The sequence below is a fragment of the Ambystoma mexicanum genome, chromosome 5p (genome assembly GCF_040938575.1).
Source record: "Ambystoma mexicanum isolate Mex_15411 chromosome 5p, UKY_AmexF1_1, whole genome shotgun sequence".
In the NCBI taxonomy this organism is placed as follows: domain Eukaryota; kingdom Metazoa; phylum Chordata; class Amphibia; order Caudata; family Ambystomatidae; genus Ambystoma; species Ambystoma mexicanum.
Genome location: NC_090930.1, coordinates 1025656383 through 1025684101, shown reverse-complemented (window position 1 = coordinate 1025684101; position 27719 = coordinate 1025656383). Strand labels below are relative to the sequence as shown.

At 46.2% G+C, this 27719-nt stretch overlaps 1 protein-coding gene across 1 annotated transcript in view; it reads right to left on the bottom strand.

Moving 5' to 3' along the window:
• SLC22A23 (solute carrier family 22 member 23) overlaps positions 1–27719 on the bottom strand; it is an 857723-nt gene that overhangs the window by 72326 nt on the left and 757678 nt on the right. The window contains exons 7-8 of the mRNA XM_069613506.1: positions 16539–16774; positions 7804–7836 (exon numbers count right to left, since the gene is read on the bottom strand). Coding sequence (XP_069469607.1) covers positions 7804–7836; positions 16539–16774 — 269 coding nt within the window. The remainder of the gene's footprint in view (positions 1–7803; positions 7837–16538; positions 16775–27719) is intronic.

Here is a 27719-nt window from a genome sequence, read left to right as displayed (position 1 = left end):
ACTTCCGCATCCTCCACCCTGTCCTCGAAATTTTGCACCTGCTGCTGCAGTATCGATATGTCCCTTGAAGTGTCTTTTAGGCTGTCCGCACTTCACTGCAACCTCCTTCTCTAGTGCTCCTGTGTGCTTTGTGAGTGCCCTCACATCTTGCCTCAGGAGATTCGCATCCAGACTGATGGCATCCATTTCGGATTCCAGTGCGATCTGCATAGCCGCTATTACCTCAAGTACTGGTTGGTCGTCTTTCGTTTGGTGCCGTCGTCCTGCAGGGTTGGGGACCCTGGCTTGCCTTTTTTGCCAGAGGTCATAGATTGGTTGAAATTGTCCAGAGTAGGCTGCTTCACTTTATTCTTTTACACCTTCTATGTCATGACTGCTCACCTCCATGCCGTCCCTTGGGTTTACCTTTGATGCCACCCCAGTCGTAGGATGTTTCTGGCCTACCCCCAACTCGATTGGATGCTGCTTTCTTTCTACTTCTGTGGCCTCAACTTCTTACTGGCGTACTGTTGCTGCTTAGCCCATCCTGCATACGATTGCGGCGTTGGGCCACAGATTGTGCGGCAGTTTGTTGCCCTGCTTATGTTGTTCCTATGACACTGCTGGATATGGGTTTGTCTTGGGCAGGTAATCCGTGGCTATTGCACTCCGACTGTACTGTCCTCTAGGGTATGGTCTCTTTCCTGGCTTGGTTCCAGGGTCTCTGGGTGCATCCAGGGGGCTGGACTGGTCTATTTTCTGATCCAATGTATCCTCTTGGATCTCTCCTGCTGCATGTCTCTGCATGCCTCCCTTGCCATCTTGAGTGTGCCCCCACACCTTGCCAGCAATTGCTGGCCTTTCGCTCAACCTTCGGTGCTGTGCTACCAGCCAGTACCATCAGTGCCGCGCCTCTGCCTTATGAGATCCCTCGAGTGCCATATAGCCACTCTGTGGCCAGCACCTCTTGGTGTGTTCCTGCCCTTCACCTGGCTGCACCTGCGCACGTGTGTCAGTTTTACCCAGACTCTACTGGCAAATCTTGCCTATGCAGGTGTTGCTTTGTTTAGAGTGTACTACCCACCTGCAGAACGTTCACAGAGCATTACCTCCCAATTTATCCCAGCATACACGGTCCAGAGATGTAACATCTGTCCACAGGGGGTCAGTGGTTGTCTCTATGCCTGGCTCTCCCAGGCATCCGTGCATTCAAGTTTCAGCTGGGCCACTCTGCAGAGGCCTGCGCCACCACTTCGCGGGGCCTCTTATTCTCGGGGCCCCAGCCTCCACCCTTCTCACTCCTAGCTCCTCTGATGCGCTTCTGGTCACGCCCGAGTGGCTGCATTTGTGTTGCTGTTTTTGGGACCACTACGATACGGTGCGCGGTTTTGGTACTGCAGCCATTCAATCCACACTTCACCTTCATAGGTGTGACCGCTTCTCATGCCCCTTACCACTCGGGGATCAGCTGAGACACCGACCTCCCTGTGTCTGCCTCACTGCATTTGCAAGCTGCGACCGCCGCAGGCTTGCGCCGCCTCTGGCCGCCCACATGTCAGTTCGGAATGTATTTGGCTCTTTTTGTTTGCCCCCCCCCCCAGCACCGCTCCGATGCTCTGTTGGTCTTGGGCAATGCTGCAGTGCCTCACAAAGCGAGGCAGGGTAACTGCTGTTACCATCAGCAGGCCTGGAGAAGGGCAGCACAACCTCTCCCCCTCTCTGCTCCTCTCCATCTAGTCGAAGAGACACGCAGTCTGTCCAGCACAATGCTGAGGAAGGGTGAGGTGCGAGCAATCACCTCACCCTTCTTTCATGCAACTACGTGCTAAGCACCAAAGGTAACCAACAGGCAGTTACAAGAAAACATTGTGATCAAAGCTAAGCGCATTGCTGGGGCAGATATTAACAGTGCAGATGCCTTATCTCGCTTTCAGTGGCCAAGATTCCGGGAGCTAGCGCTGCACGCCCAGGAACAGATGACGCCAATACCGGCGGAATGCTGGGAAATAATGGGAAAACAAAAATAACGGCATCAACGCCAGTGCCAGAGAGCCAAGGCTGGGATGTTCAACAAGAACCAGGCACCTCAAATACGGGTGCAAATAATACAAAGGCATCAACACCAGTGCCAGAGAGCCAAGGCCTTGATGTCCAACAAAAACCAGGCATCTCAAAGACGGCTGTCAACACCTCCCTAGGCTTCCTCACAGAGATGGCAGGGAAAGCACTGGCAAGCACCACCGCAGCGCAGTACAGTAAATGCTTACAAACAGTTTTTAAAGCCACAGGCATAAAACACGTAGAGTTAATAACGATTAAAGACATAGAAACATTTTTAAAATGGGCACATGAACAAGGCTTTAAGAGAGACTGGGCTAAAAGACATTTAGTCGCAGTCTCATACTTTTCTAAAATACGGGGTGATTCAGACCCCACGCAAAGTCCCCTCATTACTTATGCATTAAAAGGTTGGGGCAGAATAGAGAGCCCACAGGTAGACACCCGCCGCCCCCTTGATTTCTGCAAACTGGTACAAATTGCAAACCAGCTGGAAGCCATATGTTGGCATCCATATGAGATCTTACTGTTCAGAACAGCCTTTTTCCTGGCATACTTCGGGGCCTTCCGGGTGGGTGAACTCATTGCTTCCAGCACCAAGGCCAGCAACGGGCTGGGCGTCATGGAAGTCAGGGTCAGACAGGAGAGCATCAACATAGAAATACAACAATCAAAAACTGGGGCAAAAAGAACCATCAGCATTTGTTGAATCAATGAGGCAGTAAACTGCCCGGTATGTATCACCAACCTTTACTATGCGCAAAGACCCAAGGTTGGGGGGAGGTTCTTGATCCATAAGGATGCCTCTGCACTAAGCCGCTACCAATTTAAAGGGGTTCTGATGAAAGCAATCAACAATGCCGGGTGGAACTCCAGGGGTTTCGGCACCCATTCCTTCAGAATAGGTGCCGCCACCTCAGCATGGCAGGGAGGTTTAGCCCCCCAACAACTGAAAAACATAGGGGGCTGGAAATCAGATTGTTACAAAAGATACATCAGACCGCAATTAATCTAGCCAACCACCCCCACTCTCCTTTTTCTCCCCCCCCCATACAGAATCACCAGGCGAAGAGAGAACCACGCTTCAATCAGCATGGATAGTCGGCCACTCTTATCTTCAGGACGGGGCGATGGGCAGAGGAGACCAAAGAAAGGCCACCGTTCACGAACACCATTTCATCATGGTGGGGCTACAGAGGCCTGCGATGGGCAGAAATCCATGAAACATTAGCAGAGCTGGTCGCATACAGAGACCCGCCAGAATTTCTGATCATACACTTAGGTGGCAATGACCTAGTATCAGTGGGGAGGAGGCAGTTACTCGAGGACATGTGCGCCTCCCTTGCAGGCATTGCACACAAGGAACGGAAATATATTTCTCAGCTATCCTACCTAGAAAGAAATGGCAAGGGGCCAACTGCTACAAATCTTTAGACATTTCCTGATGGAAAATCAACAGGGGGCTAGAAAAATTCTGCACAGCAAGAGGACTGGGCTTCATAAAGCACCCAGCCATTACACTGGGTGATCCGGACCTTTTAAACAAAGACGGCACCCACTTATCAATCAAGGGCATGGAACATTTCTTTCAAGAAATTACAGCAACTCTAGCCTCCAGGAGTTGTAAATAGGAGATACTTTTGGGGGAACGCGGTCAGCCGTCAACCTGCCCACGTGTGGCGGCACGGGCCAGAGGGGGTATCCCCAAGACCGGGTGTCCAAAAGTATTGTTTATTATGTTATGATATGTGATTATTGTTCTTGGCATAACCATTTCTGTACAATAAAAAACCCACGGCCTTTTATTACCAACACTTGACAAATAATGTGTGAGCAAAATTATTCTGGTTAAGGGTATGGTTTCGGCAAAGTACAATGATGCATGCATATGGGTTCAGCCGTTACTGGGGTGCAATCGCCTCTTTGCTTCCACCGCCTTGTCCGCGGTTCTTGCCGCACTCGCCGTCCTTTGTTGGAGCAGGTGCCCTCTCCTATGTATGTCGCTGCTTCTGTCAGGCACCCTCCAGGATCTCGGGTGGCATGGACTCACCAAGATGCTCAAAAACGGGGGCCCGCTGGATCACCATGTCCCGCACTGCAAGCCTGTTACAATGCTGGAGCTCATTGTCTACGAGCGATCGGTGGTCCCCATCCCTCATCTGCCATCTTGACTTTGCTGCCTTCGACTGGTTCCCTTTTCCACGTTAGCTTGTTCTCCGCGCTCAGGCCACCTTCTCCCTCCTTTTTTTCCACCCACCCCTGCCCGCCTGGTTCATTAGGCGAATGTCATGCTGAAGGAGTGTTTTAATGTGTAAATGCCTCTGTGGTGGCCAGGATCAGTGCCAGATCTGCAGGAGCTCCCGAGGACTCGTCGCTACAGCATGGCTGCTCGGCCACGCCCCGATGAATGTGAAGTTGTTAGTTTTTTTACCAAAATATGCGTGGGACAAGAGATTTCCCTGTTGGCTGGCACAACTTTCATGGAGGCCCTTACTAATGTGGTGGTGGTGGTATTATATTGAGTTATGCTGTGGATGCAGGACATGCTCAAGAGTGGCAAAGAGTTGTGGGTGCTAAAAATCAGATAAGCATATTCGGTTCCCTCCTGTTGATAGCCGATCAGGGGTTCTGGTAAAGTTGAGCCTGCTGAATCGGCTGTGTGCAGATTAGGTGCTGGGGAACAGAGAAGGCGAAAGGGACATACGAGATTGGCCTTAGGTGGAAATGAGAACATGTCTAGCGCTTGTATGTAATGAGTTGGCAAATTGGCCTTGGAATGCAGAATGAGACGATAACATTAGAGGTACAGTTGCAAAATAATGCATTGCAGGCTAGGTAGGCCAAAGGAGAGGTTCAAGGCTAAGGACAACACCCCAGGCACAAATTTGTACATTATAATTCCTGTATGCAGAGGCTGTCTAGCACCTGAATCACAGGTCATCTAGGTGTATACAAGCAATTCCCAGTGGAGCAGGAGGGCACAGACTCTTCCACTTACCTCTGAATGTCCACAAACAACCAGGTACTAGACAGAAAAACTGGGAGGAGCTAGCAGAAAAGTTAAATAAGGATGATTTTTGGTATGTAGCTCCACTGGAAGAAAGGCCCAAGACCAGGCTGTATGGAAATTCTTGAGGCCTGCTAGGAGCTGCCTCTGGATGGTAATGGTGGTTTGGGAGGTTGAATTCCTTTCGGTCTGAAGGAGGGATTTTGTGGGAGGTAATCTGCATAATCTAGCCTGGTCTACCCTGAACATGGGCTGTAGTTAACTTGTCATGCTAACAAAGTGCAGCCGGGTAATCGTAGGCTCAGAAGGGTTTCAGAGTCTGCCTTTGCAGGTCTACAATTAGCGATGTGGCCATGGTCCTGAACTTAGTGCTGAAAATTGCATTTCCTTATTTCTTATAATACGGGTGCTCCCTCTGCATACCCCCCCCCCGCCCTCCACTTCTGACATGCCAAACTCCTCCCATGCCACTCTCTCGCCTCATCAATGTATACAGGTGTTACTGGAGCGATCAATTTGCCACGACCATCTTTAATTTTGTCTAGATGAAACCATTGCTTACCCTTTTGACTCTGTTGAAGTTTTTACCTTTATTGATGATCACAGCTAATCTTAAAATAAAGTGCTGCCTTTTTGGGGCATGGCTCTCTGGGACCCTGGCACCCCAATACAGATGTGTTTAAGAGCTCAGAATGTACTAGAATATCCTCTTGTGTGGGTTTGATCTGCACATCGCCATTTAAAGTGCTCTGCTGCTCATCCTGCAACAGTTTTCTGAGACTTGTAAAGTGCTTGCCTGAAAAGTCAGCTGAGAGATGACAAACTTTCACGTGCTAAGTCTCAGGTGTTGTGGCGGTACGCCCCGCTCCACATATACAGAGTCCCTGCTCCTGTGGTTATTCTGTCGGTTTTACACAACACACGGATTCTTCTCCAGATGTAGCCTTTCTGAGGGCGTTGATGTACATCTGTGGCCCTATGAACAAATGGTCATAGCCACGAAATCTGCATGGCAACAACATGGGGAGTGTCCTTTCACTTCTGCAAACCGTAATCTTTGGGGTGCACCTCCACACAGAACGGAAACATTCACTAGGGTTGCGTGCAATCTTGTTTTGGTTGTTTACTGTGCTTCACACGTCATGGATTTGGCAATTGGCTACCTAAGTCACGGGTTAATGGCCAACCTGTTTTAGTAGTGATACGAATATAATGACTGTCATTGGCTGTTGAATACGTACGTTTGTGGGGATCTTGTTCATAATGGCAGGTGTACTCTCCAACGAAAACCAACATGACATTCTGAAATCTTACTAAAGGTCTTCACAGGAAGGTCAGTGCTTCACCGAGCAGTGGGGCCTGGAATCTCCTCCCCTTCTCCAGAGCACGGTTGATTTGGCAGACAGCAGAAAGCATGCTGGCTGTGGGGGACCCCATTCTCCAATCCTCCCAACTTGTCCCAGTTCATAAAAGCTAAATTACGCAGGAGCTGTGAAGTAATTCAGCTCGGGGTTGGAGTTATGCAGGAAAATGCCACACCGGCCAACTCCCATCCCATGAACGCCTCCATGGTAATCTGAGACTTGGAAGAGAGTAAGGCAAGAAAGGCAAATGCAGCTGCTTTGCAGTTTAGTCATATTGTCCCATTTGATCCTAGGAGTCTTACATCTCTTGTCAGTTTTAGGAGCTTTTCAGATTGGTTCTTACTGGGGGTGGGGGTTTCTCATGAATGATACCCAGTGGGATATGCACACGCTGGATGGGATGTAGAAGAGGACCAGGGAATGCCTGAGGGAAGTAGGCTCACCCTCAGTGTCTTATCCGGGCTGAGGTAAGCCCGTTTCTAATCTCTCATCACAATTTTCATCACGCTGATAATTTGAAGGAAGATAGGTTTGGGGGCGGGGTCCAGACCACTCATGGGATAACGGTTTCAATTCAAAATATTAGCCACATTCAAAGTTAGCAGTTTTGAAGTTGATAGAAACTCTGTCTCAGCACCCATCCTCATAAGCAAATCAATGTGTTCAGTGCGTCGCCGGTTACTGCGCTGACAAAAATGTTGACGCCAATTTTGGCGCGGTGCAGTGATCAAATAGATCACTTTACCCACGTCCCCTGGGCCGCATCCTCTTACTCGACCCCCCTGCCCCACTTACCTTTGCAGCGGCACACTTCTGTGTGTGCCGCCGACTCCCCGCTATCCGTGCGGCGTCGGTTCCTCCCACTTATGTGGGTCAGAGCTGACGCTGCAGGGTGCTTTTTTTTGTTTAACTTTCTTGTCCCCCGCTTACCACAGTGGTAAGCGGGGGGACAACCCTGCAATCCCTGACTCACGTTATTGCACCCAAGGGGAACGGGGGACAACCCCCGCAAACCCTGCTCTGCTTGCTGCAGTAATGGAAGCCGCTATTTTGTGCGCCCCCGAGGTCGCAATGACTGCGGGGGCGCACAAATGAGGGCGACATTTTTGTATATTTTCCCTCATGAGCTTTACATTTGCAAAGATAAAATACAGAGTTTGCATAATGCTGGTGTGAACTATTGGGAAACAGCAATGATTACATAGTAATATCAAGAGAAACATTTCAAGAAACCACATGAACTACTTTTCATGCCCCTTTTCTTTTGGTGGGTTGTGTTGGGTTGTAAAAATCCAAGTTAGGACAATCCCCTCACACAAGCGAACTTCTTTTTTTAAAGACACATTATGGATAAACAACCTGTTAAGAAAGGCACAACATAAGCACAAACAGTACCTGAATCGGGACGCTGGCTATATTTCCCAATCACTGTATCCAGAATGATCCAGATTTGAAAAAAAGAGGGAAAAAGAAACAAAGGTCGACATTAATTCAGGACCATTTAAACAAAACGCCATTAAACTTCACATTGGAGCGTGCGCCGAATCTGAAGGGCAGAGGGCCTTCATGTTGGAAGGTTTCAACTAGGACTGCCCCACCTTGCGCACGGTCAATGCAGAACACCACATGAGGGGAGACTTCACAGCAAAGGGGTAGTAATGCACGGCTGTCTGGGGCACAGGGGTGGAAGTGAGATTCAACGCAGGCCTAGTCATTGGGAAAAGCAAGAGACAAGCACAACCCTGAAGCACGTGCTTACCTGCAGCCGAGCCAGCGCTGGAGGTGGGTCCTGAAATCATTACATTTAGCAGCAGTCTGCATATCAGAGCTGCCTCTGCCCCTCTCGTCACCCACCGCCCCCAACTAGGAATGCCCCCAACTAGGAATGCTTGCAGGTTTCTACAAAAATGATTGAGTCACCACAAGCACTTACACGGTGATGTACAGAGACTCTAAGTAGACTTGTGACACCTGATGCTCTCATTGTGATCTCTTGGTGCAGACTCGGGTAAGGCGAAGAGCCCAGGAAGTAATGTGTGAAGCTGGAATGTAGGAGTCTTTGCATCTCTAAGTTTGCAGATAGTACTGCTCCTGTTGTTGATCCAAACACACCCACTTGGTGCTTCTATCTGGTCTGCCAAAGCCACCAGCGACTCAAATTGTTTTTTTGCCTCAGATTCTTTTTTTGCCGCAGACAATATTACTAGTTAATCTGGTATCAGGTAATAATATCGCCACATATATGGTCGCCGTAAATAATATCGCCGGGAAAATGTCGTGGCAATATTATTTGGGTGACCATATATATGGCGACAGGGGCAACAAAAAAAAAAGAAATGTTAAAAAAAAAATGTGGGGGTTGCGGGGGTGTCCCCCGCTTGTTCCATGCAATAATGTCGCCACAAAAAACGACCATTTTTCGGCGATATTTTTGTATGGCGATATTTTTGTGGCGACATTATTACATGGAACCGTTGATCTGGCGCTATTTCAAGGGAGTTACCGTGCCAGAACACCGGATGTTTGCTCACAGGCCTTCATTTCCAGTTAATGCACCGTTAGGACTCGCAGTACTGCTTTCCAGCCTATATCCATCGACCTCCCCAGGCATCTTCCAGACTATTCTGCTTTTTGCCTCTCCCCTCAGTAGTTCCGAAGGTGGAAAGGCGGGCGGCCTTCTTTGAACACAGTGTAGTTCCCCAGCCTACCAAAACCATACCCCACCCGCTTGCCTAGGCGGCCCCCACTTGTTCACCAACACCTTGTTCTCATTGTAGCCCCACCAGTTTTATGTGCCTGGCATTACAACCATTCTCTGAAAAATGAAAGCAACCTGCTTTCTAGCCAGCCTCATCCTGGGACCCCAGGCATAGGAACGCTCAAGGCCATACGGAAAAATGGACAGCAGAAATTTGGTTGGAATGAGCAGATGGGCAAAGCTCTCACATGGCATGGGAATAACACGTGTAATTGCCATTCCCGAAAGACTGCATAGGTGGCACTGGGGACAACCATTCAGTATGTGGTGACGCATGTCAGGAGAGACCAGGTACATTGTATAATCTGTGCAAAACTGGAGGTTGATGGTTTTAAGGATCGGAATTATAACCCTGACAAAGCCTGCAGACCACTGTTTTTCTGCCTGACAAGCCATTAAAGAAGGGGACAGACCATATGCAAAACGGGCTTGGTCCCACCCCAAAGGGGCAGTGTAGCCCAAACTGCTCAATCAGATCCCTTCTGTATGACAACACAAGCAACCCCAGACATGTGACTGCTTCATTGGGCTTCATCACGGAGGCATTGATAAGGTTGAGACACACCAAGCTCAGTGCCCATGTCTGGGCGTCCACATCCTACTCCGGGTAACACTAGCAGAACTGAAGGTTAATGGCTGGAAGGGCACGGCAGGCTGAACAGCGATAGGTTATCCAGAGCATTGCCATTGGTTTCACATTCGTTGAAAAACCTCCTGCCATCACTCTTCAGTGCTGCATAGACTGCCTACTCTCTACGGTATCAGGTAATGTCCCCCATACATTATGTCGCGGGAAAAACCACTGTCGAAATTATATATATATTTTTTATTTTTGCATTTGTAAAGCACACTGCAGCCCTTAGGCATTGAGGCGCTATGAGAAGGCTTAGGGAGGCTTGATTCAGGATTACAAGAATGCGGCCCCAGCAGAGCCTTGACAGCAGAGACTCGTTACGGTTAACAGCGGACATTTTCAAGACAGTTAGGCAAGAAAGCAGTCATATGTACGGGGACGGGTTGCAGGGAGGTCCCCTGCTCCCACTTAAAAAAAAAACAAAAACAGTGGTTGTAGGGGTGCCCTCCACATGTTCAATGTAATAATGCCTCTGCAAAAAACTGCTACTTTTTAGGCAGGGGACATTTTTGCGTGGACATTATTACATGGCACCCTCTCTACAGCCCGATAATTGCTCTCACTGCACCAATACAGTGTATGTGTGAGTCTGGGACAGCAAGTGTAGGGCAAAACAGGGCAGCGACTGCACATTTGTTTGGGTGGCATTTCCACTCACTGTACAACTTTTCATTTTTTGATTTTTGTATCAAATAGCCTACACCATTTGTCTCTCAGTTCCCGCTGTGGAAATACCCATTGAAAACCAACTTTCAGCAGTTGCTGATACAGCCTTGATGGGAGGTCGGAGTAAAGAAAAAGTTCTAGATTAAGAAATATTGGAGTTACTAGGCGAATCACCTTTCTGTGCCCAACTATTAGGGTTAAATTAAGAATCGGAGCAGCTGCAGACCCCAACCGGTGAGATTGGGGGTCTGCAACTGTGGCTCTGCAGATGCTTTGGACTATGACTCCCATGATCCCTCACCAACGACTATACGGTCAAGGGCTGATGGGAGTTTACAGAATGCACGTGTGGTAATTGACCCGCAGGGCGACATGTTCCTGGACAGCAGCTTTAGTCTGCCTCCTGGACAGCAGCTTTAGTCTGCCTTTGGGGCATGAATCCATTCAACGAGAGCTTCCCTTTTCAGGCCGTATCATTCAGCCGCACGGCTCCCGATCCAATGGGATTGAGACTCAGGAAATGTTACAGATTGCTCACTTCCCTCCATAGGTGACCGTGTCCAGCAGTGCTGCTTGATGGTTTTGTGGGGTTCACTTTAAAATGGCAGATCATGCCACGCATCAGGGTTCATTTGCATTTCCCTGGACCTTGAAACATGGTTCCGATCAACAGGACTGCAAAAGAAGTCACCTGATCCACACGGGACAAGGAAATAACCCTTTGGAAAGAGAGATGCCCATTTAGGGTGTAAGCCCTCTAACCAAATATAGAATTACCACAACATTTTAAACAGAACAGCTGCTTGGAGAACTCCTGTGTGGACTCAAATTGGTAGCACATGGTTCTTCAAAAAGTGTGATTTAATACATGCACAAACCTCAGGTGACTTCTGAATAGAAGAGTGTCTGGGATACGCTCGTAGGGCATTCGAAACGTGTAGGTTTGTTTATGCAAACAAGTGCCTTTGAAAGGATGGTATCCAGGCAGGGGTGTTGCTAGGGGGAGCTAAGGGGGCTACAGCCCCTGATCTTTTGGCTGTAGCCCCAGATAGAATCTCAGGAGCTACAGCCAAAAGACTAGCTAGCCCACAGTCCCAAAAGTTCCGACATCAGCTTAGCCCCAGGTCTTTTCCAGACCTAGCACCTCCCGTCAGGCATTGTTTCGAAAAAATAGTTTCGAATGCAAAAGTTTTGAAAAATAAGGCATTGAAAAAATGCATTTTTTTGCATGTAAAGGTTTTTGTTTTTTTAACTAAAATGGGTGTTAAGGGGCAAAAAACGAGGGTTGGGGGGACCCCCATTAAACAAATATATGAATTTTTTCCACACATTTTTTGTCGAAACTTTTGCATTCAAAACTTTTGTAGTCGAAACTATCACTATAAACCGAAAGGATATCTTGAGAAGGACAAAGGCAGTTGTCAGCCTTTCATGAGACTTATCCAAGAAGGGAGACATATGCAGTTCTGAAAGCTTGGAAACAAAAACATACATTCATCTAATAAACGTATTTCCCCATGAAGATCGCACGCAGTTTGTTTGATTAGTTTGAAATCAACAACAGTAATATGTGCAAGGTGAAGGACCAGGTTTATAGCTGTATGATGTGACAGTTGCAACAGTTACAAGGCATCCTGTCTTCGTTCGTCTACAGGTAACTGGAATCTTTCCTCCGGGTTCCCAATTCTATAGGGATTGGCTTAGGAACTTCACCATGTCCCATGAATATATGTTAGGCTAGAGATTATCCCCACCAAGTGATTTTGCTGGTAGAGTAGCAGGCAAGTGTTGCAGTAATGGTTTTGACAGAGTCATTCAGGGTTTAGGCTTCACTTCTTTCTACAAACAAGGCTTTGCATTAACTAGGAATGTCGACCATCTCATCCACCAGTGAACTCAATGTAGCGCAGGCACCTTTGGATACCATAAGTGCAGTGCTTCATCCAGACCTTCGGTATTCGCTCTGGAGAAGAAACTTGGAGGAGATTGGCTACACCACCTTGTGGCCAACAGAGTGTATATATTTATTGGCTGGATCAGAGTCAACCTCATTGTAGACTGAAGGCCTTCAACGGCTAGGTTATTCCAGAACAATATAGGTTGGTAGGCTGGAGACCTTCGCCTCTAGTGTCTACTAAAAAGGGTTAACAGGACATTAATAGAGAACATTGAGACCCCCCACCTGGAGTTCAACTTGGAAGTGGACCACTCAGAACAGTACCTGGTGTTAATCATCCAGTAGAAAAACGAAATTGTGGAGTCAGTCCACACATTCTAGAGAAGCTCTGCTGTTTGCGTGGGTCTTTGGCATCCCACAAGTCTGGGGGACACTACGTAAAGCATTTATTTTGCTGGAGGTGATCTAGCAATAACTGACCTGCAGGACTGATCATCCATTTGATTGGGAAGTTGAGCCGAGAGGACTGAACATGATGCAGACTGAGACGAGACCAGGTACTGTGAGATGTGGCCATGGAAACATCTTTCACAAATCTTGCTGTATCTTGAAACAAGGTTGTGCAGCACAGCTCAGGACCTAACCAAAATGGGCTACATTTCTTTCAAAGTACAACTGAATAGAAAACTCCTCCCATTTAAAAACTAGCTAGTGAAATGAAATCTGTTCAGGTGTGACGAATAAACGTCCGGGGCACCAGTGGTCCAGGGATGAATATCGGTTTCTAAACCATCCATCAGCCCCCACACCTGTAGTACACCAGAAGTGATCCAAACAGATTGGAAACACAAGCAAATTATAAACATTGTCCAATTTTGGTAGGTCGTGGATTGTTGATAAGTTGCAACACAGCAAAAATACAATTATTACCTAATGATAAAGGGGACTGTCCAGTCAAGATTGTATAAAAATATCTACTTTATTATTATCACAACAGACAGTTTTAGCACACTAAAAAATACAACCCACGCTGTAAAGGAATGCAGAGGACAGACAGTTTTAAAGAAGCAAAAGGGATGCACTCTGGATACTGACAGGAGGGTAGTCAGTAAAGTAATTAATCGTAATAGTTCAAGGATACTTAGTTTCAACACAAAGGGAGAAATGGGTCGTAAAATGTCATTAGTGGCCTTTAGAGAAGGACCAGGACGACAGAACCACAATGTACCGTGTGCTTGTAGAAGTTCTTGGTGCTCGGCAGACGAGTCCGTTTTCTGGCCACTTTGCAGCTTCTGCGACAGAGTTCAAGATGGGAGACAGCTGCAGGTATCAGGCGACAGGTAGTTTGGTGACCAAGGCTGGACAGACAGCTGAAGGCTGGCCTACACAGTGGATTGGGGTCAGGAATCGTCTCAGTGCTGGTTGAAGGGTCTGAAGCACTGGTGTCGAGGCATCTCAGGCGACTTTAGTGAGTGTGGTGTGACAACAGTCAGCTGTGCAGTCAGTTGCAGCTCGAGGGGCTTGACTGGCTCAAAAATTTCCTTTAAGGTGGACGCTGGTCGATGCTTGTCGATGCACTCCTCGTAGCATCTTCACTTGGCTTGTGTTGTCCTTTAGGGCAGACAGCCCAAAGCTGAGGAGAGTGTTGCAGGCAGCTGCCTTGCCCTAGGTTTGGTTCAGAGACTCTCTGGCACTTCCCACATAGGAAGCTTGCTTGCAGAGCCTAGCAGGGCACACTGTGTGCTGGCTGGGTACCAGTATGGGAGCTGCTGGAGGGTCCTCTGGATTCAGTATCTCCCTCTGTTCCCTGGGAAATGTTTAGGGGAGGGATCTTACTCCCCTCTTTGGAAATCCTAGCCTTCCTTCTCTGGCAGAGGCTGCAAGGCAGACTGTACCTTCAGCCGGGTCCAAATGAGTTCTTCTTGTTGGACCCTCTTTTAAAACCAAATGGGCTCCAGTGCTTGGTGTGGGCTATGCCTACATTAATGAAACAATCCTGGACACCCCCCCCCCCCCAACAATCTCCTCTATGCATGAGGTCGTAAACAGAGTGCTTTGCAACAGAAAAGGTAAAGGAGTGAAAACATGTCATATTGAGACCCACCCATCTTCCTGTCTGTTGTGGATTAAAGGTTTGCTCTAGTTAATTGAGATCTCTGTGGTTTCTGAATAAAGTGTAGGTCTCCCTTGAAGCTGTGTTGAGACCAGACTTTTGGTCGCCGCAAAACCACATACTCGTACCTTCTGAATGGGGTCCCCCTGCAGGGATGACTACTGTAAATATATAGTCTCAGACAGAACTGGTCACTGCCCTTGATAATGAGAACCGGGAGCTGGCTTCAGGTTGACAGTGCAGTTCAAAGGTTGGTGGGGTTTTACAGTCTTTTGTTAACCTCTGCAGCCAGGCCCCATGTGGACCTGTTTGAAGTATACTCTATTAGTATGATAATTGTTGCCACCATCTGCAGTGCTTACACAAAAGGACAGGGCGGATCCAGGGAGCCTTTGATAGTTAATTAGGCTGGCCATGGCAGGAGGAAGGCTTTGGCTTCCTCCTTCTGAGATGCCTTGATGTACTCTTGGCTGTCATATTCCAACTAAATATGACAGGAAGGACGGCGCCTGTAGGCTGTGTCACCCAGAGTACACGGGTCTGTGTGTATGTCGTGCGGTGGGCATGGGAAAATGTGTGTGGATTAGCCCCACACATTTTCCAGAGGTTGATCTACCATAATACAATTTCATTTAAAACTTCAAAAAAGCCCAGGCGGGCACACACCCACCGTGCGGATGGTCGAAATCCTCACACCGGGTTGAAGAGTTTACCAAAAACACCATCTCAAAATAAACACTCATTAGGGAATCAAAACAAAAAGGGATCAGCAGTCAAGGGGGCGAGGGAGGGAAGTTATGCATACAGTGTTCCGGGGTCCAAGTCCTCAGGGAAGCTGGGGCATGAGTATCAAAGAGGGAAAGGGGGAGCAGAAATGGTAAAGCATTGCTTTTGCAACAACATTTAATCAAACAATAACTTGTCCTAAGAAAATGGGGATGCAGGAGAAGCATACCGCTGCAGAAAATCGAGAGGAAGATTTGTCATTGCAAGAAAATACAAGGGGAAGACTTGTCGCTGCAAGAAAATTAAGCTGAATGATTAAGAAGCAATTCAGATTCTTTTCAAGGGGTACAGTCTGAAACCAGCTCACTGCACCTCCTGCAGCTGAGTAGGCAAATACGGGTCAACTGCAAGTTAACTCTCACCAATAAAGCAGCTGTGGCAGTCATTTACCTACTGGACTGGTTTGGTTGTCAATTTAGTGGTTGGCAGTGGGCTAGGGGACAGCAGGGCTAGGCTACCTAAAGGTCCCAGCGGCTATGTGTGGCCTGCCACCACTTATGCAGACAGGGCATGATGCAAGCGCAACACAACTCGAAAAAGAGCTCAAACAACTGGACTACAAAAGCAAAAGAAAACCTATCTCTGCATGATAGCAAAACCTAAACCTCAAGAGTTCAGCCTCTTTTCCAATTCCATTCATGGGGACAAATGTACCACTCAATTAAGCAGGCCTCTGGAAAACCAGGACCATAGGTGGTGTAGGTACTTGGGGCAAGGCATCAGGACTCGTGTGCAGCATGGCACGTGAATATTTAGTATGTTTTTTGCTTAACGTTTTCTAGATACGTTTCGAATACCTCACAATGGGACATTTTTATGGTATGCTCATCTGGAAATTAAGCGGTCCATAGCAAATGTTTTAATTGCCAGTTTTGGGGCATTTCTGTCTGTCATTCCTATAATTTGCCCCAAGTCCCTGGTTTTGGAAGAAACCTCAATATATATCGACCCTTGTGGGCAAAAAGCATCCCTTGTTTACAGATAGTTGGGGAGAAATGCAGAATCTAAGATACCTCTTTCAGAAAACCGAGCCAGGGGAGGAAATGTTCAATGCTGAAAATGTTGAAAACCAGTATGCACCCAGCAGCCATTATAGGATGTACTTAAAGCAGTTAATTTACTCATTTTTTGTTTCTACGAGTGCATTTGGTCTGAAGTTCCCCAGATGACCCCCGTCATGGCCTTCTGCCCAGGATCTACATTGAGCCTCCACCTGGAACCAATACAGAAAGGCATGGGCATGAACTCCAGCAACAACAGTACTGTGATTACTCACAGTTAAGAAGGCCGAGCTGCAGCAGTGATGCCAGGGCAGTCAGGATCATGAAGAGGAGCAGTCCGCCTCTGCGTCCCATAAAACCCACCACAGGGCACATGGCCACACAGGACGCCAAAGCAATGCCTGCCATGGTGTAGTAGTCGGCATAGAAGTTGTGCAAGATGGTCATGATTTTCATTTCCGGGTCCATCATACTTCTGGCGAAACAGTGGTGTATCCCAAACCCGGTCAGCCTGTATTGGACAAAATGGACGCCATTTACATTATAGCCAATGGGAGCCGAGCACATTCTAATGACCGCGGACAATGCCAAAGTTATAGACAAAGTACAACAAAAGCCACTGACTAGACCAGGGAAAGAGAGGAACTAAAACGGGGTGCTGAACATTTTAATGACATAGTTAAATGCACGCTAGTTTATCAATCTTTTATGGAACATTCTTCATCATTCCTTGTCTGTGATTTTAACAATAATACACAGCAGAAAAAAGACCATTTGTAAGACTTCAGCTTACATAGAACTATAAAATGCTCAAAACCACCATAAATAATACATGGGTTGTATCTCCCAGCCCTAAAAACGCCCACTCTTTTAACCACCTTTCTTTTTCTAGTAATATACCATTATTGACATTTTACATTTCCGTACATCTATGTTCCCCTTAGTTTGCCTTTTCTTCTCCCCACTTGTTTCTGCATTTGTAGGTCTCTTCATTGCCTTCACCCCTTCTTCCTTTGGCTCTTTCTGCAAATCGCTTTTTTCGTTCATTTATTTTCTCCTCATTTGTGAGACTTCAGGTTACACGGGGGTTTTAAGCATGTTGTGGTCCATTTAAATAAAGAACACACCCCACATAAGGCACATTTCCCAAATCGATTGCAGCATCTTCACGATAACGCAATAGATGTAGAATAGTTTAGAAACGTGTCTTGAGGAGGAGGTGTCTGCGTGCAATTCCACTCAATATTATCACTATTTGGCAAAGTAAAACAGAACCACTTTGACATTTTCTCTGGCATGTTCGAACATTGTACGCAGAATAATGTACACCAACGATACAGGTTAAAGCAGCCCCGCAGTATAGGCGGACAGGGATAATGCAAGTCGCTGAGGAGTTCAGTGGACAGATAAAGGCAGAGGACGGCCAAGTTCTGTTACAGAGTCACGGCACCCTGAGCAGGCTTTCAATATCCTTGCAATACTATACGATACATGGGTTGTATCCCCCACGGTTAACGACACCTACTCTCTTTTATCGCATCTAGATAGAATATGAATGTTAGCATGTGCTGAACTTAGAGGTCATCCTTAACTTTAGTCCTCATCGCATCTAGATAGAAATGTGAATGTTAGCATGTGCCACACTTAGACGTCATCCTTAATTCTAGCTACCATCACTTCGAGGCAGGGTTATGAATGGTAGCATTTGCTACACTTGAATGAAACTGTGAATGATGACAAGTGCCAAACTTGGATGGAATCATGAATGATAGTGGGCATCACACCCTGACACAATTGCAAGGACAGCAATGCCAACTAAATAATGCACTAACAACTTCAGCCCTCTGCATACACCTCTCAAACTCTAACCAAACAACCACAAGCCTAAATACAGCAATCCGCACAAACTTCAGTACATTGCAACAACAAAACAAACCACACATAGACTTGCACAACAGACATGACGACTACCAACCGTAAAACACCTCAAGCCCAGCCAATGGACCCACCGGGCTGAGGCTGCCAACAGCACATCACTGTTCTCTTGCACTTTTCCAGCTTATTCCCACTAACTAACCCCCGCCCCCCCCTTTCTCCCTTTTCAGAGCCGCCAGAGCGCCAGGGGACCACTCCGGTGGTGGTAGTGCACGGTACAAATATCCTTTAACATTAACATAACATCTTTCTTTTTCTAGTAATGTACCATGGTTGCCATTTTACATTTCCTTACATCTATTTTTAGTTCCTTTTCTTTTCCCGCTTCTTTCGGTCTGGGCGTTTTTCTTTTTCATGTAATCGCTCTTTCCCCTTAGTTTGTCTTTTCTTCTCTACACTTTTTTCTGCATGTTAAGGTCTCTTCATTGCCTTCACCCCTTCTTCCTTTGACTCTTTCTGCAAATGGCTTTTATCGCTCATTTTTTTGTCTCCCCTTTTCCCTCCCTATTTTCAAGCTCTTTCCTTGCTGCAGCATTTCCCCTTTTCTGTCAGCTTTTCCCTCCCCCTCTTCTCTACTTTCTATTTGTGTTACTTAGTCGGTTGCACCTTCCTTAAACAGGGCTCTCCTCTTGTACAAACAGCCCGGGGAAGCCGAACACATTGCTTAATAATAAACCAGTGAGTGATGAAGATCCAGGAAGCTTGCTCTGTGAATGATCTGGCAGCAGGCACTGCTATGCCACATCTAGGCTGTAACAAATGGCTTAAACTAACAGGAAAGATATTGCAAGGACGACAATGTAAACGTGCAAAGCATGTGCCTATATAAAGCCGTGGCACTCTGCAGCGACTTGCAAGATCCTTTACACTTAATATTGTGGAGATTTAATTCCTGTTAATACAAGGAGTGTCTTTTTCCATATCCCAAACCCAATTTCGTTTTCCGTAGCTTTCATTCTCCACTTCTTTCTTATTTATTTTTCATTTATAAAGCGCCAGAAGCCCGTAGGCATCAAGGCTATGTTACAAGACCAGTTACACATCAGACATACTGCATAATACATAAGATATCATAGTTGTACATTACAAGTACAGAGGCTGCCATTGTCTTTTGCAAGGGAGGCCATTGTTCATGTGTTGAGTCAAGCATTAGACAGTGGCCAGTTAGTGAACAGAAGTGTTGTTAGCGATATGCGAAAGGTCCAGTAGGAAGGCTCAGCTCTCATGGAAGGAGGGAGCAGGTTCCAATGTTTGGCAGAAATGGCAGGGAAGCTGGAGCCTCCAACTTTGGCTCGTTTGATTTTAGGTTGGATGAGCCGATGAGCATAGGCAGCACTCGTCGGTCTAGAGGAGACATTTCCAAATTTTTGTGCAAGGTAGGGTGGGGCATCGTTCGAGAGGCATGTGCGAGTGATGGAGTGTCTTAAACAGAATCCACTTGTGGACAGGGAGCCAGTTGGCTTTTTTTCTTGCTGCTGTGATATGCTCATAGTGTATCATCCAGGTACACTCCTAGCGTTTTCACAGAAGGTGAGGCTGGTATCATGGGGCTGTCGATATTAAAGGAGATGTATTGTGGATCAAGCTTCTTGATCATAGATGGGGTGCCTACCAGCAGGATTTCTGTTTTGTCATCATTTAAACACAAGCGGTGGGTTGCCATCCATGCCTAGATGGAGTTTAGGGTAGTAGAGTATTGAAGATAATTGCCGGAGAAGGGGAGTAGTATTTGTGTGTCGTCGGCATCATTTGTGTAAGATATGCCGATTGAGTCTAGGAGGATGAAGAGTGGTTTTGTAAAAATGTTGTGCAAAGTGGGGGATACACATGATCCTTGCGGCACACCACAAGTGATGGGTGCTGGAGGGGCGCTGGCATTCTCTGCAAATACTCGGATGACTCCGTTGCTTAGAAAGGAGTCAATCCAAGATAAGACCTCAGGGGAAATGTTTACAGCAGATGAGTGACCTAGGATTTTGTGGTGGTCCAAGTCAAAAGCAGCAGACAAGCCTAGGAGTAGCAGTAGTGCCAGCTTGCCATTATCCATACTCTCATCAATCTAAATTTTTAGATCAAGTAGCGCTGATTCAGTCCCATGGCCTGGGCGGAAACCCGACTGGCGCAGGCCTAGGATGTGGTTTGTTTCCAGATAATTTTGGATTTGCTGATAGGCTGCTCGGTCCACAATTTTTAGTAAAAAGGGGACGGTAGCGATTGGGCGGTAGTTGGTGGGAATCATGGGGTCCAGCAAGGGTTTTTTGATGGGAGGAAGAACCCAGGATTCTTTAAGGCTAGTGGGGACAATGCCAGTGGTGAAGGAGGCATTAATGAAGGAGGCGATGAAGGGTGCCTAGATCTCAGCACAATATTTGATGAGGCTTGCAAGGCAGATGTCTTTACAATGAGAAGGTTTGAGGCCTTTTAATATCGATTTAACCTCGGTTTCTGAGACGTCAGTGAAATGGATCAGTAGATCTTTTGGGCGAGGGGGGTAGTACTAACTATTGTGGAAGATGGCGAGAGTTTAAGCAAGGCTTGCTTAGTATCAATCTTTATGTGTACGGTTTGAATTTTGGATAGCATGGCATTCTGAATTGTGGTGCACCAGGCATCATCTTTCAAGATGGTGGCTCTGGGGTTAGTGGGGGGTTTCCAATTCCCTTAGGATGAGGAACAGCTCACGAGTGTTGGATTTTGCATTGGTAATATGGGCATTGTAGGCAGTGGCTTTGGCGGAGATGATAGCTTTTTTATAATGTTTGGCCGCAAGAGAGAACAACCGTTTCTTGGCTTCTGAAGGTGATCTTTTCCAGTCGGGTTCTGCAATCCTTTTTTTTTTTTTTTTTAATCGAAGTGTTTGCAGTTCGGGGGTGAACCATGAGTTCCTGTGTGCAAATGGTTTGAGTTTGCGTGGTTTGAGCAGAGCAATAGTGTCAAAGGCATCCGCCAAAGTCCTGTGGTACAGGTCAGCAAGTGTGCTAGGGTCTGTAGCAAAGGGTGGCTCCGGTAATAGAGAATTAAGCAGAGGGGGCGATACGCTCTTTGGTGATATTCTTAGAGCGGTGAGCTTGGGTATGGGGCAAAGGGATGGCGATACGTGTGAAATGGACTGAAGGAGAGATGCATGGACAAGGGTTGTTTGTACCTTTTCTTGGTATTCTTGCCATGTCTTTTTTGGCATTTGACCCTTTCTCTGATTTCCCTTACGGTCTTCTACTGTTGAAATTTCTATTTTTTATTCTTTTAATTTGTCCCCTTCAGTCCATATTTTAGAACTATTCTTCTCCCATTACTCTTACGTCTCCTTTAGTTGCCCTTTCAGCCTCACCCTTCCTCAAGCCTCTTATCCCTTCACAGTTTTCTTTTTTGACAAAATATTTTTTATTGAAATATCGTATAATCATGAAATCATCCAATACATTCATGTGGAAGAATATTAGGAACAATCACAAGTAATAAAACCCAGCGATATTTCATTTTCATCAGTATAAATACATCAAACCATCTAATTCATCAATAACTGGTATCTTATGAGAGAGATTTAACTCAAGCTAAACACTTAAGCAGAGAGCGAACAAGAGAAGAAAGAAAAAAAAAATGGTCCATATTATCCACCAGCTAAAAACACAGCCTCAGGCTCCAAGAACCCCGTCTTAATTCAGAGACCCACCTGGGCACTCCACAATGTCCATGTTAGAAGTCCATTAAGGTCTCAGAAGGTATTTACTCAGGATAGGTTGAAAAAACATATGCTCCCTCTCGACAACATGTTCTAAAAAAGGTTCCCAGATTCTTGAGAACTTAGCCGTCTTTCTTTCCAATGTGGCTGTTAACTTTTCCAAGCCCAGTAAGTCCCATATCTTAACCCACCAGTATGCGATATGGGGGCCTTCATTGTCTTTCCAGAATCTGGCACGAGTAAGCCGGGCTGCCATAAGCAGATGAGTTATCAATTCCGCTCTGGGACCTGCCTGCGGGTATGTACCGTCATCTGGGGTAGCTCCCAATACCATTATCAGCAGATCCATGGGGAGGAGAGTTCCACAAATGTCTTTGATCTTAGATTTAACCTCCAACCAGAAGGAATGGATGGTTGGGCAATACCACCACAGATGGCCTAAGTCCCCCCTTGTTCCAAACCGTGCCAGCAGGAATCGGGACAATCAGGATTAATAGCATGGAGTTTTTGCGGGGAAAAGTACCAGCGAAAAAAAATTATGAGCGCACACTCCCTCACCGTAGTACATCTAGAGACTTTGTGGGCTCTTCCCCATATCCTTTGCCAAGACTCCTGCTCTATTTTCCTTCCCAGGTCTCTTTCCCAGGCCAGCATATAGGGCATTTTCTCCTCTCCAGCGTCCTCCTCTAAAAGGCGGTAACATGTAGCCACCCTTCGGGTGAGTTGACCTTCCATCAACGTCAGCTCTAATCCTGTGGAGGATCTGGTGGCTGCATTTTTTACACCTGGATTAGTTATCCAGTGACGGAGCTGGATGTACCTAAACCTTTCAGTCTCTGGAAGATTGAATTTCGTTTTGCTCTGGTCGAAGGTTAGAGGGGAGTTGTTCTCGTAAAGGTCGCTTAGTCTCAGAGGTTTCTCCCTCGACCATAGAAGGAAAGAATTAGGTTGAAGCCCAGAAGCAAAAGCTGGGTTTTGCAATACAGGAGACACTGGGCCTAGTCCCGGCACGAAACCTCTTTGAGCACAGGATCTATCCCATGCACGGAGTGTGGTTTTTGTGGAAGGGAGAAGGGATCCTCTGTGAACACGCGTTTCCCGAGGGAGAAAGGGCAGATGACTCAGGGGCGTCTCAGTGCAGTGTTGTTCGATATCCTGCCATCTACGGGGTTCTTTTGGGTGGGACTATCTCAGAATGCTAATTGGGAAGCACGGTAGTATCTAACAATCAAAGGGAGACCCAGCCCTCCCATCAGGCTGCCGCGGGTCAAGAGCTTGCATTGTATACGGGGAGTTTTGCGCTTCCAAACAAAGCGACATATTTCCCTCTGAAGTCCCAAGAGATCACGATCAGGGATCATTATGGGAAGTGCCTGCAATGTATATAGAAGCCTGGGGAGTAAAACCATTTTGATAGCGCTTATTCGGCCCAACCAAGATATTTCCTGAAGTGACCATCTCCCTAGGGACCCTTCACAGTTTTCAAATAAATTCTTCTGTAGTTCAAATGGACAGCTTGTTGCCTCTCTAGTTCTCTCCATCAGTCAGCGGGTGATGACGGGTGCTAGCAGTCACAGGGTGTTTCAAAATCATAAACAATCTGTATTAAGCTATTACAGAAGAATATCCAATTTTGGCCCCAGAAGCAAGATGTGACATCACACATGGACAGTAATAATAAAGTAAGCTATGTACTTGTATTGGGAGATTACAGTCTTCTGTATACGTTAATAAAGTTATGCGCAGGTTAAAAAAAAAAGCTATTGCAGGCTTATATTAACTATATAAAGTAGAAGAAAATAAGAAATCACACTGTTCTGTGCCATAAGAAAAACTCGAGGACTTTGTATAGACTTATATTCATGAAATATAATACCAATAAGGCAGTGGGTGTTCCCTTTTTGGCAAAGTCAGTAGCTTCCTAGACCGTAGGAAAAAATATGCAGGGTTTAGAAAGGGCCGGCTACTTTTCGTCGTGTGGAGGATGGGCAGCTGAGGCCTGCAGCCACCTCCAATGAACTTGACTTCCTGTCAGTAAACGTTCACTGACATCACAACGGGAAAGTATTCGATTTTAAAACGACAGTTGCAATGTCATATCATAAATATTATAATACAATGTCGCAGCTGGTGGATTATAAAATAATTGTCCAGCTGTGAAGTCACAAACAAAAGATTGGAAGGAGCTGAATATAGTCGGTCAGGTGCGGCGCCATAAGTAGATGTTTATAAAAAGATGAACGCCAAGAAACAACGGTACCATGCTCTATTGGGCATTACATATATTCATCCTGGAACGCTCTTCTTCACACTAAGGATGATGTCAGACATCAACTCAGGGATGCTTATTTTGCTTGAAGAAGGAAGTAGGGCGTATGGCCTCAGCTGGTCTTGGCAGATTTAGACTCCAGGTGGTGGAGGAGTCGGTTCCTAGTGATGGCCTAGACATCCAAAGCATCGAACGCAAATGCCTTGAAAGAAAATGCATCATGTCTAGCTCTGCGGCTCGAGGAACCTTGAAATTGCACTACTTTGAATCTACTTATAAACAGCCCACTCTCACACTTGAATTCCTCTTTCTCACCTGTGGGGGAACGAATGATGCCTTCTCGAAGTGAAAGCAAAGGAGCACAAGATATTCTCCCAGATCAAAAGTCTCAACCTGAGGACCAACATTTAAAGAAAATTTGAAAATCTCAAGAATCGTCCGAAATGATACTTGTTCTGCAACGATAAAACCACAAGCGAGCACTTCATTACAGACCTTGGCTCCCAAAAGCCTTGAAGATTCAACGACAGAAATAGACACTCAAACCCCAAGAACATAACTCTTCGAGCGACCTTCAAACGTCATCCAAGCAGGAAGCAATAAAGATGTGCTCATGGAACACTCGGGGCTTCCTTCACCTCACAACCCCGGGTACTACAAACCTGTGCGACTATGACATCATATGCCTCCAGGAGACATGGCTAAGTCAATGCCCTACCCTTGATGGCTATGGGATCAACATAGCCCCAGCCAAAAAAGGCACCACAGGACGCCCCACAGCAGGGCTACTAATTGCGATCCGTAAAGGACGTGACCTGACGAGTATTCAAAAATTGAAAGAAAACCAATTTATGCTTGTGGTGAAGCTAAATTGGACAACTACTGACATGGAGAAAAATAAAACCTCTTCAAACCCGGTAATCATCATTACCATTTACTGGAATCCCGCCGTCATTGAATTTACAAAATTCACTAACATGATCGAGACTGAAATTGACTGGATCCAAACAACCCACCAAGCTGACCATATTATAATATGCAGTGATCTCAACACCAACTGTCAGGATAAAATCAACGACAACAACAGAAAACTCAAGAAACCAACTGTTGACCAAAGGGCAAGCAAATGGATGAAGTTGATGAAATCAAGATCTTTCTCTAACCTTGACTCGGTCTTTAGTGATCCCAACAGACCTCCGACTTGGGAAAGAGCTAACTCGAAATCAACTATCGATTATATTTTTGTGACACGATCCCTACTACTGCAAATAACATCTTTTGACGTGGTGAGGACCCCTGCAAGTGATCACATCCTCCTACTAACGACCTGGCCTTCAACTCCTCCAAGTCATCCATCAATGATTTCCAATCTCGAGTTAAATAGCCAAGGCACAAGACTAAGAATGACCAATAAGGCCATCAGCTCCCTAACGGACGCCTATAAAGACTTAAAAAAGGGTGAAAGCCACACAATGGTGGACTACATCCCGCTACTAAGCATTCATAAAGTTCCGCAAAGAAACAAAAAAAAAACGAAACTACATTGAAGGCATGTATACGACAAACTTGACGCTGAAAAAAAGAGATCTAAGAAGAATCAAAAGACAGGCACAAAAGTTTGAACCTCAGATTGCCGTAACCCTCATACAGGAAGCTCAGAGAACTTACAAAGCATGGCTGAGAGCCCATCGGGGCGCATTATACCAACAAGACGCCGAGAACATTCTTGAAGCTATAAATGGTAATCATGCCATAGACTTATGGTTTCTTTTACATGCAACATCTGCAGGAGCCTCTCCTTCCGAACAAAACTGAATAGGGGAATCGACTTGGGAGAGTTATTTCAACACACTCTTCCAATCCCCGCAAAAAAACCAGGAAGACATGAGCAGATGTGACACCTTGGATCCAGTTGGACAATAAAGAGAACATCTTGGACCTGATAAGAAAATTAAAAGCATCACGAGCTCCAGGGCCAGACGGTATAACAAATCTTGATTTGAAGACTCATCCCGAAGCCTGGTCATCTCTCCTAAGTTTGATCTTCAGACTCTGTCCTGATGCCAAATCCATCCCTCCATCATGGAATTCTGCGAATATAGTACCTATCTACAAAAAAGGAAACAGGGTCGATCCTGCAAACTACCGCCCAATCACCCTGTTAGATCCTATAGGTAAAGTTTTTGGATCACTTCTCCTCCAACATTTCACAGCATGGGCCAATAAAGCCCCCTGACAAGACCCTCTACAGACAGGGTTTAAAAAGAATATGGGCACAAATGCGAATATACTCATCTTGAGCGCCTTCAAAAGTAAGACCTTGGAAGGAAGCCCCAGAATATTCATCGCCTTTGTCGACCTTACCCAGGCGTTCGATCGTGTCGATCGTTCTAGATTGTGGCAGAAACGTGCTTCTTGGAAATGCCCACATGAGATCTTAGATCCAATTAAAGCCCTTTACGCCAATACGACCATGAGAGTCCATCTGAACCAGTAAGGGACTCTCTCGGGAAAGATCAGCACAGCGAGAGGCATTAAACAGGGCTGGCCCCTGCCCTGTTCTGGACGTATATAGGTGACTACCAAGATCATTTCCACCTAAGCTTGGAGGAGAACAGATCAGTCGCCTGCTGTACGCCGACGACTTGATCATTTTAGACCACACCCCCATAGGTTTACAACGGTAACTAAATAACCTACAGCACTACATGGCGGAAAATAATCTGGAGATCAATCAAGAAAAAACGAAAATGATGGTAATTGAAAAATCTACCAAGAAGAATTTAAAGATATATCTTGGTCTGGGATCAGTCACAGTGGATAGAGTCAACCATTTTAAGTACTTAGGAGTCACCCTGGACAGTGCGGTTAAAGAAAAAGCCATGCAGAAGGTACTTTATGAGAAAACAAAAAAACTGGCAGCTCAGGGAAAAGCCATCAATATCAAATTTGGACGCTTCTCGACAATTCCTGTTAGATACTTTTACAAAAAGAAGGTTATACCATCCTTAACCTACGGTTCAGATGCTATGCCCAATCTTCTGCCGGAGCTCTGGGCTAAATTGGAAGGAATTTTTTGGCGAACATTTCTAGGTCTACCAAAATCAACCTCAGTTGCAGTGATGAGACGCGAACTTAGCTTCTCATCATTGAAAACAACAGTAGACATACATAGCCTCATGCCATACAGGAAAAGCATCCTGAAAGATACCCCATATGCCTACCGTCTGATAACTCAAGAACTTCTGCTCGGATCCTGCAAAATGTTGAAGACAACATGGCCCTTTTAGATTCAGTGGAAAGCTGTGAAGAGCTCGCAAATAATCCAGTAAAAGTGACAAAAAAGATTCGAGAACTTGACTGGATCATGAGCTTAGAAAAGGCAAGCGCTAACAAAATCACCACTCATCTTCCTCCGATCTACAAGAAACTAGATTTCCTTCAATCCTACCTTAATTTATTTCCAAGCAGGTTTGCACGTAACTTCTTCCTAAAAATGTGTTTGAATTTACTGGAAATGAATGAAATATTAGCCATCAGAGGCTTAGCCTTGTCAAATTGCTGTTGTCTCTG